The sequence below is a fragment of the Desmodus rotundus genome, chromosome 7 (assembly GCF_022682495.2).
Source record: "Desmodus rotundus isolate HL8 chromosome 7, HLdesRot8A.1, whole genome shotgun sequence".
Classification (NCBI taxonomy): Eukaryota; Metazoa; Chordata; class Mammalia; order Chiroptera; family Phyllostomidae; genus Desmodus; species Desmodus rotundus.
In genome coordinates this window covers 14,440,543-14,453,216 of record NC_071393.1, presented here as the reverse complement: position 1 = coordinate 14,453,216, position 12,674 = coordinate 14,440,543, and the positions used below count along the sequence as shown (strand labels likewise).

The following is a 12,674-nucleotide window of genomic DNA, read 5'->3' as shown; positions in this document are numbered from 1 at the left end:
TGGCTGGGAGGGCAGGGGATGGGCCTTGAGGGCTGGGGGCGGGTCACACCTGGAGGACCGGGTCTGGAATTTACCTCGGATTGGCTCTGGTGCCCACTCAAAAGACTCAGGCAAAACTGTGACCTAGCGGCATGATTTTCGCAGTTCTTGGGAGAGCGCAGAGTGTCGGGACTCACAGCATGAGTTTCTGAGCGTTTCAGGCTCCAATAAGGCAAATGCTACATGTCTTTTCCCTGCACCTCCCTTAGCGGTAGCTCTCAGTGTAAGGTCAGAAAGAAAAAGTGGACATTATCTGGTTTAAAAGGTGATGAGGTATGAAGAAATGGAGCTGGAAAGGGGACCAAAAGAGGAGGGGAAGGTGGGTGGCGGAGGCAAATATAGTTATAAATTAAAAGATGAGAAAACCCACAGTTCAAAGTTTCAGTGAAAAACTGATGGACAGAACCGCAATTGAACCTGAGATTTCTCCTCTTTCCCATATCAGTAACGCTAGACCAGAGCTGAATAAGTTGTAGTTAACTCTATCTCCCCACCACTTTGGCGGGAATTCCCACACTCAGACACTGTACCAGCTCCCACCCCAGAACCAGACCCCTGCAGCTCGGGGCAGGTGGAGTGCCAGCAGCCAACTAATGCCTCCTATCAGGCTCCAAGGCCCACAGGCAGCGCTGTAGCTTGTTAGGCCAATGGCAAAAATAGATGTTAAGACAGCTGTGGCTAAGCATGGCTAGAACCCATCATCTTCAGGTAAGCAATTTCAAGTTTGCAATGGGGACTGGTTCTTAGCTCTGAAGCAGGGGAAGAGCCCTGGCCAGAGGGCATGCCAAGAGTTTCAAGGGCATACAGAGGGCTGACCTCAGAGCAGCCTCCCCCCACCCATTCCCAGGACAAGGAAGGAGCCCTGGCCCCCATTTCCTCCAGTTCTGCCTTCCCAGATGGCAGTATTCCAAACCACTGCTCCTAGCCTTTAAAATGCCAGGCCTGTAACGGGCAAACTTGAAATTGTGTCTCTGTAATGTTGGTGACATCACAGTTGTGCCCACCTCAACCTCAATCTGCGGGGCGACGTGACTGCCACGTCGCTGACTCAGCTACACTGGCAGACAGGGCCCTGTGGGCTCACTGGGCGTGTGCAAGCTTGGCCAGCAGTAGTTCCCTGCAAACGTTTGTACAAGGGCACCATGTATTAGTCATCCTAGCCCCTAAAGCAAAAAGACAGAGAGAAGCATTTAGTGTCTACAAACCCGGTCCCAGGAAGGGAGAGGTACTGAGGTGAAACGCAGGTCGTGTCTATACAGTCTAGGCAAAGTGGATGTAGACCGGCAGGGTCTGGTTCACATCACGCAGAGCCAGAGTGGAAACCCGGCTCTCCTCTAGTGCTATTTGGCCATGGCCTTAGAAGCCTCGGATTACCAGGTACGTATTTAACTTACTAAATACTGTGTCTGAGGCAGTGGGCCTAGGAGACAGATGGCACTTTGTTTTTTTCCTGCTCATGTCAGTTCTTCTGCCCCAGGGCGGCATAGACTGTCAACCTGCAAAGGAAAGGCACATAGAGACCCCCGACCCGACCCGATCTCCCCACCCACTGACAAATGGGGAAACGAAAAAAAAACCCAGGAGACACATTCCAGGACGGCACCACTCACTCTCCTCTAACAGACTGACTTGAAAGCGTCTCTGGAGCTTTGACAGTTCCCACTGGCAGCTGCTTCCCAGTAGGGGCTCCCACAAGGATGGAAAGAGGTGAATAGTGTCCTAAAGCTGGGTCTGGTATCCCATTCACCAGCCAAGGAATGTTAATTCTCTGAACTCTTGTTTTGAAAGAGAGAGAGAGAGGATAAAACACAAGGGAAAGAGGGGAGGGGAGGTAGGGTAAGGGAACACAGGGATCAGTGGAAAAGGAATGAAACCTCTGGGCCTGCTAACCCACACAGCATCCTTCTGCCCAGACTCCTGTGGGCACAAAAGAAGCAGCTCAGCAAACTCTGGCTTCTACATTTCTAGGAGGTTTGCTCCGGGAGCCCAGAGTACAATGAGGTGTCCTCAGCAAGGGCTGGCCATGGAATTTCACGATTCCACCATGAATGCATCACTGAGTCTGAACCATGCTGTGTCGCTTCTTTCCACTCAGAGCAGGCTGCTCTGACAGCTGCAAACACTATGGGCTGGCCTTTATCACCACCCACGCTGCTGTACCCAACGGTGTGACATACCAACACCGCTTCGGAAAAACCCATTAAAAGACCATGCCCAACCTTCACACTTTTTAAACGATTGAGAGAGAAACCTGCTCTTTCTTCTGTCATTAAAATTAATACATCTACTGACTTGGTGGGCAAGAGTGAGAACCCAGATAAAAAAAGTGCTCCCCCTAACAAAGTACACTAGAAGGTGGAGCTGGTGGAGCTGGGGAAGGGGTTGCTTGAAGCACTCGAATGGAAGAACGTCTCTGCACTGCCCCACACCATGCACCGATAAACCGGGTCAGATGTCTGCATCATATTCTGGACACGTGTATTGTCTTTCTCCTCGATGTCTTAAAAAAATTGCTTTGAAATCACATTGAAAGGTTCCAAACATGCAGCAATTAAAAAAAAAAAAGGAAATAAAACAAATGAAAATAACACCACAACATTAAAAAGTGCAACTTACTTTGAATGGGGCCTAGATGGGCTCCTGTGGCACTAGTGACCCACAGTCACAGAAGGGAAAAGAAAAAATGATGGGAAAAAGCAACACGCACCCACACACCCACACCCCAGGTTCTGGGCAGACGGACTCGAACAATTAGAAAACACCACAGGCTCATCTTTACTCAACTACGGAAATGAGCCAGTGAGACCATGAAGGACAGGACAGGACGCCAGGTCCCCCTCCCTAGGCAACGTCTCTAAAGAATCTTGGTCTAGCACCACCGTAAACGACGTGGAACTTTCACAGGGACGTGCAAATGCTGTGAGTCCTTGGAACCCTAGTGTCACTGAAGGTAGGCTGTGTCCTCCTCCTGTGGATGGCAGAGCGTGGGGGGAGGTGGCCAGATGTCACTCAGGACCACTTCCAGGGGAAAAGGAGCATTCCTGAGGTTCTATACTCAGCAGTAGAAGCAGAGGACCCTCCTTCACCAGTTTCTAAAAAGGTTGCACCTTGAAACAGGTAAAAATCCATGGACTGAATTTTGAGTGGTTTGGGCACAGGGAAAAACTAGGCAGCCTCTTCTAAAGAGGCCCAGAAAACCTAACACTGAGACCCCCAAACCAAATTGCTTCTCAACAACCAGATGATGGCTCCTGTTCCTCTTCCTTGGCAAAGAAGGTCTCCAGTTCCATTAGTTTCTGTATCAAAAGGGCATCCAGCTCTCGACTCTGCAGTGCCGCCTTCTGGGCTCTGGTGAAGCTGCCTGCCACCTTGACCTTACCACGAGCTCTCCTTTTTCGGGGGACTGTGAAATCCTGAAATTCTAGAACTCGCTTCCTCTTCTGTTGGCTGATTGAAATTAGAGTACCGTTTCGTTCCTTAGGTTCCTCAAAGATGGTCTCTAAACACCTGAGGGTACAATACAGAACAGAGTCACCACCACACCGACGCAGGAGGCATCACCTCTAGTCAACAGGGGTTGAAAGTTACTTGCACCGACAAATCCTCACTCAGTTGTTTCCTCTGGCCAGTATCTATGTTTTGTATAAAGTTTTACACACACACACACACACACACACAATAGGTACTCGAAGCACACAGTGAAAAAACTGAAATTGGACAAAAAGATAAAGAAAAAAATAAGACTGACCCCTAATAGGCGACAGCAGCACCAGATTTTTGTGTATCCTTCCAAAAGCCAATGTACAGACATGCCCTTTGCGTAAAGGTCCAGATAAGTAAGCATTTTAACATTAACAAGTCACACATGTCTGTTACATGTTCTATTTTATTTAAGGGTTTTAGACAACCCTTTAAAAACATGGAAATCATTTTTGTTCACAGGTCATTAAAATTCGAAAGGGAAAAAGACACAGAACATTGGCTGGACCTGGCCCGACGTGGCGGCACCAGGGCCCGTGTCCTGCGTTTCGGTCTCCTCGCAGTCCAGTTGCAGCGTGCCACACGCACTGCCCTGGGCACTGAGTCTCCCCGGCCGGCCAATGACTAAGACTGCTCCGATTCGGTACACAGGCATCTGATTCATTTTCTTAAATGGCTATACAGTGTATTCTGTTATAAGAATGAATCCAATTTAATCAGAATCCTGTTAATGGATATTTTAAGTTGTTTCCAATCCTTTTATATTATTTTTAATGCTACAATAACTAGTTTTGTACCGAAGTCTTAGAGCAAATGTTTGTCTTGTAGGATAAAATTCCAGAACTCTCCTGCTTCATCCTAGACACCATAGGAATTTAAGTGTTTAATGACTTGAACTGAATTCAGTCCCAAATGGAGCCAAGTGAAACCTTTTCGGTATTTTGAGTTTGGAATCCTGTATCTGAAGATCAATGGTTATTAGTCCTGAAGACAGCCAGCATATTTAACAAAAACTCCAGTACAAACTAAAAGGAGACATTTTCTGTACCTACCTAGCCCAATGCACATTCCTTCCCCGTTCTGCCACTGACCACAATTCACGTGCTGGGGACCAAAAATATCAATTCTAATAAATTCCAAGACCCAACACTGGAAGAACTTGAACATACCCTTTCTGAGGTTAACAAAATCAGATATTTACATCAACCATTTCAGAAACCCTCCCCATCTACTATTTCCTACTCATATGTACCTACCTGTTTGCAGGAGGAGACTTGTAATTCTTGTTGGTATATATTTCTTCTAAGCTGAACTCCTTTTTCTTTAACCTGAAAGAAAACAAAATAAACTTGTCACACTCTCTTAAAAGACATGATTGGCTTTCTAACTGTGTCCTTTCCATTCGTATACGAGCACTTCCACTTTCCTGTGATACGTTTTAGGTGAACAACACGTAATGGGTTTTCTTTTCCGGGCTGCCACTCTTCAGCTTTACGAAATGGAGTTCATTTATACTTACTGGGAATGATATCGCTGAATTTATATACATCGTGTTATTTTACAGCTTCTTTTTCTTCTCCTTATTTGACTATCCCCCTATGTCTGTCTCTCTTTTTCCCCTATTTCCTGGCTTGGAAATTATACATCCTTCTAATCTTTTAGTGGTTGGCAAGAATTAAAAAAAGATTTTATTTATTTTTTAGAGTGGGGGAAAGGAGGGAGAGCAACATCAATTGGTTGCCTCTTGCATGCGCCCCAACTAGGGATCAGGCCTGCAGGACTGTGCCCAGGAATCGACCCGGTAACCTTTTGTTTTGAGAGATGACACCAACCGAGCCCCATTGGCTGGCAAGAATTTCATGGGCATGCTCAACCTAGAAATTGAAGTGAATTAATGTTTTTACCCTTCTCCCAAACAATGCATGGTCCCTGGAACTTCTAGGTCAGATCAACACTGTCCCAATTTATATTATTAGTGTTCTATTCTGTCTCTTTTGTTTCTTTCTTTTCTTTCTCTCTCTCTCCTTTCTTTCCTTCCTTCTTCCCTTCCAAGATTTTTATTTATATATTTTTAGAGCGAGGGGAAGGGAAGGAGAGAAACATCAATGTGTGGTTGCCTCTTGTGCACTGCGGACCTGGACTGCAACCCAGGCATGTACCCCGACTGGGAATCAAACTGGCGACCCTTTGGTTCGCAACCCGGTGCTTAATCCACTTGAGCCACACCAGCCAGGGCTATTTTGTCTCCTTTTTTAATTTGTGATTTATTTAAGAAGCCAGGTCATTTGGCCTGCAAATCCCCCAGTTGAGATTTATTTTATTACATCTTAGTGTCATTTAACATGTTCCTTTGACTTGAACAACTAGATATCGAGGCACAATCAGACCTAGGTGTCTGTTTCGATAGGAAGATTTTTAGGTAGTGCTGTTTACCTACCTCACCAGGGACATGATCCCTGTTGTCACCCTTTTTGCGATATTAATAGCCACTGATAAATGCTAATATTTCTTTAGGGTCACATGTAGTCTATCATTCCTCCTTTATGCATTTGGTAGAATTCTGCTATCTACATAGAAACTTCATGCTCATCGATTTTGGGGGGGAACCCTAAGGTACAGTTTAAACAGGAAAAGCAGGTCACATGCTTCGTTCTTTCCCTGTATTTACCAATATCCAAAACAATTTACTGGTTCCTTGGTATCAACCACATACTGCCAATAAGTTTTATTTTAAAGTATCATTACAAACTACTGGATTATAACACATCTGATCTACGGTGCTTTGATCTGTACAGTTACTGTGCCCTGTGACACTCAGACCGCATCACCTGAGGGTCACTGGGAAGAAGGGCCAGTGGGAGTTCCGGTTGGTTCCTGAATCTCCCCGATGTGGCCCTAGGGGTCTCTCAGAGCCGCACCGTTTTCTGGTGTGATAAGACAGCTGATGCCCATCGTGTATATTTCCAGCCCCAGACCTGTTATCAGTCTTTAAGGAGTCCTGGTTCACATACCACACATTCACCCTTTTATTCACTTGTGTATGAGAGCACTCAATTCATTTGCTTATTGTTACTGTAAGTTTTGCTACAGTGTAAAAGATAATAGCTTCAACCCTCAGGTCACCACTCTTAGTAGAAACTTATTTTCAGAGAACATAATAACTTTATCATGAAAGAGCACATCACTGCAAAGTTTCTACGCCTTGAAGCCACTTCAGGTAAGAACAAGGAGATCGCAGAGCCTGGCACTGAACTTTTGGGCACCATGTTTTGGTTTCTTCCCAGCTTTCTGAAAATCTTAACTGAGGTTTAGTTTGGTTCAATTCCAGTTCAGTGAAGAATGTGCTTATGGAAATTACACACATAATAACAGGGGCACGATATTTCAGTGATTTAGCCAGGCATTCCAGGAAACAATAGTTACTTTAACAATCGCAGGAGTTAGGTTAGATTGAGGATGTCAGAGGGAAACAGAAACTGAAAGATAGGCTCCCAGGTAGTCATTCTGACCTGCAAATCAGGGCAGACGCACCCACGTCCAGTTTCTGAGCTAAGGTGAAGGCCAGTGACCCAAGCTCGGATTCCGGAATTCCTGGGCCCTCAACAGACTCTGCCTTCCTTCGAGGGACTTCTCTTACTGGACGTGGTGAGATGACACAGACTGGCTCAAAAGCACAAACACTTCCTGTGGAGATGTCACCCTGCCCAGAGTGGCCCTGGCAGAGTCTACACTTGTCTTCCACCCAGAGGTTCCTTGATCGCTCCATCACTTGATCTGCTTTTACGACTCGATTTCCCTCCAGTAGGAAGTGTCTGGAGACTATTCCAAAATACGGTTGTGCTATTCTAGTAGCAACAAAACTGCCACCACGTCATATAATTGAACCCACACCGTATGTACTTTATTTCCCTAGACATACTTGACTTGCTGTTATTTCTGCGGGCATTCGTGAAAGGAGCATTGTTTCCCTCCATGCTTTGAGGTTTATTGGATTGGCAGTTGTTTTCCGTGCCCTGAACTTCTGTTTCAGGCCAAATCTGGAAGGGGATTTCTTCAGAAACGATGTGTTTGTTACTGGCAAGAGCTGGAAAGCACTACCGGCCTGGGGCCACTGTAAACTAAATTCTCAGCTTAAGGCTTTTTGAGTCTCCTGGTAACATGGACTCAGGACACAAATCTGTGAGAAGGCCAGCTTGTGGCTGTTAATTTTCAAGGGCAAGTTCTTTTCCTCCACCGAGTGACAGGATTCGGGAAAGGTAATTTTCTTTGTTGTCCTCTTGGGAGTTGAGAAAAGGGAGCAACCCAGGTTTATTTTTGGTTCGCAGGGAGGGGATAGCCCTTTGTGGGTGTGGGTGTCGATTTAACGTGGACGTGGATCTCACATTCGACTCTCATTTTAGTACGGGCGCAGATTTTGCCTTTTGTCACCTGTACCCATGAGTCCAATGAGAACCTAAGTTTAGAGTAACCCTGATTTTGGAAATGCCCTCAAAGCAAGAGCTGGCTTTAGTGTTCAGTCACTTCTTTCCCTTCTGGATTGCTACTTTCATTTAGTTTTTGGTCTCTAAGAATTCCTTATTCTCATGCAATTTACTGATGCACATAAAAACTAATATTTATTGTGCATTGTTGTTATTTGTTTTTAAAAGGAAAGTTAGCAAGATAATGCATCTACCATACTGCTAAAATAGAAGGTGTAGTACCTAACTTCTACCCCACATACACCTAAGTCACAAGGTTGATGGTAAAATAGGAATTGAGAAGAAAGATCATGGACACGTAGGTTTTAAACTATACCTCTGTCACTCACTGGCTTTATGGCAAAAATTGGGGGTTGAATCTCCAAGACTAGTTTCAGCCATGTGATTTTATGATGAAATTGTGGTAAAATCACCAGCTAAAGTTCATGCATTTTATAGGAAAAGGTGCTGCATTTCCTGTCGCGGGGAAGGCAGGTTTGGAGCTGTCACGGAAAATTCTCTGCATCGGGCATGGTGGTCTCGACGCTGAGATGTGCTGATGTGCGCTAACCAGAGTACGGCGGCGTTTCCGATGGCATCTGATCTCTGGCGCGGAGAATGGCCAGGACACACTAAGTCTCTAAGATGACCAAACTGCATAAGTAATGATAGCTTTTATCTTTTGACCTAGAGAGAACAAATCTATAAATAAGGCTAAAGACAAAACATCAAGCATTTGGGGGTGGGTTCAAATTCTGTTTCTGAGGAACTATGTGTCCCATTTAGAAATGTTTATGGAAGATGTGACTGAAGAAATAATTTATATAAAATGCATAAATTTTCATTCCCGAAACCTCTATAAAATGTTGTAACTTCTACTTCCTAACAACAAAAATTATATAATAAGCTACTATGCCAGTTGGCCTGTCTTTTCTCCTACAACAAATATTGAAGCAATCAAGAGAGTTATATAAATTAATGAATTTATTTCTGATTTATTATTTTATTTTTTAAGATTTTATTTACTTTTAGACAGAGGGGAGGAGAGAAAAGGATAGAAACATCAATGTGTGGTTGCCTCTCACGCGCCCCCTTACTGGGGATCTGGCCCACAACCCAGGCGTGTGCCCTGACTGGGAATCAAACCAGCGATCCTTCAGCTTGCAGGCCGGCGCTCAACCCACTGAGCCACACCAGCCAGGGCCTTAATTATTCTTAAAGCCTAATAACGGGGTTTGATTTAGGTACACATACATTTCCTGAAGCGATATCATGTTTCTACCATATTCTTCACTTCATATAAATTCAGTAATGAGAGGCAGCATTATCATATTGTTTTAACAATGCATTAAAAGGATAAATTAATTATATTTATTATACCTGATTTTATTTTTGACTTATGGCTTTTACAAATGTACCTTATAAGATATGTTTTATAATTTTTGTCTCAATGGTTTGTGTAACTTTCTTTAAGGTGCAAATTAATACATTTACTTAAGTTGGAAAACAGAAGAATTAAGAAGAATGACATGGGCAATGGACTTGAATAATAAAAACTGCTAGTGCCAATTAAGCTGTATGTCAAGAATTTGCCATAAATTTCATGCACTAACTCTGCAACTTCAAAGTTTTTTTTTTGACGAAAGACTATTTAAATAAAAGCATTTTGTCAAAAGATATCTTAGGCAAAGGTTTATTAAAATCTTATTTTTCCAACCACTTTCATCGTACTAGACTTAAATAAAGTTCCCCGAAATGAACGAGTACCATGTAAGTATCAGGTATTTGTACTTACTGGTCAGATCTTTCAGGTGTATTTCCCAAACACTGAAACCCTGAATGGGTAACACAACCTGTCTAAATGCTTTTTAATCCTTTGCTTTAAAAAAAAAATTAAATGATAAATCATTACATAGAACTTGATGATAGATCACGCTGTGATTTTTTTAGTGTATTTGAAAGAATTTGAAAGGATTTAGTATCATTACAATATTAAAACTCTCAATTCCCAAGTACTTATTTCTATAAACAAGGTTTTTCAGAACTTTTTTTACACGATAGAGTACATGTGTAAAGCAATATAACAGCTCTAGCACATTTTTTCTCAGCTGGACTGTACAGGAATTTTAAGCTTTGGGAATTCTTACATTTTACAGAAAGTTCTGGAAGCTCAGGAAGATTATTAAATAACTTACCTGGGGTGACTTAAGGGACCACTGTTCATTAGGCTTCCATTTGCCAATGAGAAATGAAGGAATGAGGTCTACCACATGAAAATTTAAGTCTCGAGTTCTTTCTAAAAAATGTTTAAATTTTCATAGTGTGTCTGTGTAACATACGTAATTCCAAAACTGGAATAAGGCTAAATCCATACTTTGGAAATCTTTTTCCTTCCCACTTCACTTTACAGGATTCGCCATTGTCTTTATCATAAAAAATTAACCTTTAGAAACCAAATCTTTAAAAGGTTGTAATATAAACCATTACATGGATCTGACATTTTCTTAAAAAAAAAAAAAATTCTAAACGTCTTCCTTTGTAACATTTGGGTCGCTTCCTAGTTTTGTGCGCAGAATGCTGGGAGCCTGGGCGGTGGGGCTGGCGTGTGAAACAGAACATCCGTGTCGTGACGAAACTGCGGCCCCATGGGTTTCTTAACCGCTGAGCCTCGGCACCCTCACCCAAACCTGGGGGTGACGACAGCACCACCGAAAAGACAAACAGGGATTTTGCACCCAAAGGGACAGCACAGTGCCAGGCGTGGTGAGCTTAATGCAAATGATTAGGAATGCATTAAAATCCCTCTGCACCTGCGTCTAGCCACATTGCCAATGACTACTTTTGGATAAATCCTAGAAGTACAATGTAGCTCAGGGTATATGACCGTCTAAAGGTCATTACAGTACGCCAAACAATTTCCCAAAAAAGTGAAGCTACGTGTATCAGAGAAGGAGCTTACCTTTTGGGTCGAGGGAGGCCCATGGGAGTAAGATTAGGGTCTGGCTTAGGAATGGTTTTCCGGATGCGAATCTGTGAGACTTTCTTTGGCCTCTTCTCTGGCTCAGCCTATTTTTAAGGGTTAAAGAGAAAGACGGTCAAGTTGTAAGACATTTTGAATATAAAAAGGTCCCTTTTTTTGACCCTCAAGATATCACTTCCTTGGTTTAGAGAGTACTCTAGTAAGTAGTTTATGACGAAGCTTCCCCTCCTACTCCTGCCACCAGTGTTTTCAACCACTACCCCTTTTTATATTATTAAAAGACAATTGTACATTCAGTTCAGATACTGAGTTATCAGTATCTGTTAGAGATAGCAGATGTTGCAAAATTGAGATATACCATCATTCACTCATCTTCTTTGAATGCATGAAGCAGCTCTGGGGTCTAATTCTCTAAACATTGTTATGATGAAGTCTATCATCAAGAAAAAAGGATCCAGGAAACAATGTAGATGAAAAGATCCAGGGCCCTGGCTGGTGTGGCTCAGCTGGTTGGAGCGTCGTCCTGTAGACTGAAAGATTGCAGGTTTGATTCCCAATCAGGACACATGCCTAGGTTGTGGGTTTGGTCCCTGATGGAGGAGCGTGGGAGAGGCAGCCGAACAAGGTTTCTCTCTTACATTGATGTTTCTCTCCCTCCCGTCCCTCTCTCTAAAATCAATAAGCATGTCCTGAGGTGAGGATTTAAAAAACAAAAAATGAAAGTGAGAAAAAAGAGAGATCCAGGGTATCCTTTAGTGGCCGAAGATAAAACCTCTTGTTTCGGTCATCTCTAGTACTCAGCTGAAGGTACAGATGGTAAGTAAAGATACTCAGGGGCCTACCTGTACCTATCATGTGATCTGTAGTCATTGACAGACATCTCCTGTGTCACTGTCATCTGACCCCACCAGCACTTTATGCTTACCTCTTTCTGTTCTGGAGGGCTACTTTGTGGATGGGGGCACGATGCTGTCACACCATCCAGTTCATCTAATCCAGGAACCTGGAACTCGGAGGCTGAAAGCAGGAGCTTGCTCACAGCTGAATCTGTTACCAAGCAAGACTTTGGTACCAAGGCAGGGAATGGAGGCTCTAGCCTAGCAGCACAGAGAGAAAAACAGAGGAGAAAAATATAAGTGGACTCCCTTTATTCCTTTAGCACATTCAACTGAACATCCAGACTAGGGTTGAAGCCTTTTTCCAGAAATGACATTTCAAGTCACTTCTGGACATGGCTTGTGTCTGCATGTATAAAAATTCACAAGAATGTGGTCAATCCATTTCATTTGTATGGAGTGATGAAATAATGAAAATGTAATGAATATGGAAAAATGTAAAAAGGAACAGATTTTTTGGAAGGGAGAGGACATTTAGTGAACTAAACAAATGAAATGTGCATAGATGAAATTAATCCATCCAGGCACTGAAGCTGACTAAATGACCAAGAAATAGCCTGAGAAGGAACTTATAGTCCAAGAGCTGGCTAAGTGTTCTGACTCCCCCGACCCCATATCTGGTGTCGATTACACATCCTTACTTGCTACTTATAATACAACACTTTTGAATCTAAGATTAAATCTGGTTTAGAAGGAGAACAAGAGCTCAGATTCACACTGTGCCTGATCCCTATCATCGGCTAGTATATTCTCTCTCTTTCACACACACACACACACACACACACACACAGAGCAAACCCTATGTCCCAGGTGCTGTCG

The 12,674-nt window shown here is 43.4% G+C and overlaps 1 protein-coding gene across 3 annotated transcripts in view; it reads right to left on the bottom strand.

Annotated features, from left to right (window-relative positions):
- Nucleotides 1-1,828: 1,828 nt before the first annotated feature.
- PRR14L (proline rich 14 like) overlaps nucleotides 1,829-12,674 on the bottom strand; it is a 43,447-nt gene continuing 32,601 nt past the window's right edge. For 2 of the 3 annotated variants that reach the window (XM_024566600.3, XM_045200563.2), the window contains 4 exons: nucleotides 11,885-12,056; nucleotides 10,939-11,045; nucleotides 4,776-4,847; nucleotides 1,829-3,546 (listed from right to left, as the gene is read on the bottom strand). In XM_024566600.3, the coding sequence (XP_024422368.2) occupies nucleotides 3,270-3,546; nucleotides 4,776-4,847; nucleotides 10,939-11,045; nucleotides 11,885-12,056 (628 nt within the window). In that variant the 3' untranslated portion in view covers nucleotides 1,829-3,269. Of the gene's footprint in view, nucleotides 3,547-4,775; nucleotides 4,848-10,936; nucleotides 11,046-11,884; nucleotides 12,057-12,674 lie in introns of those variants that run through there. The other variant, XM_045200564.2, reaches the window with a different exon arrangement.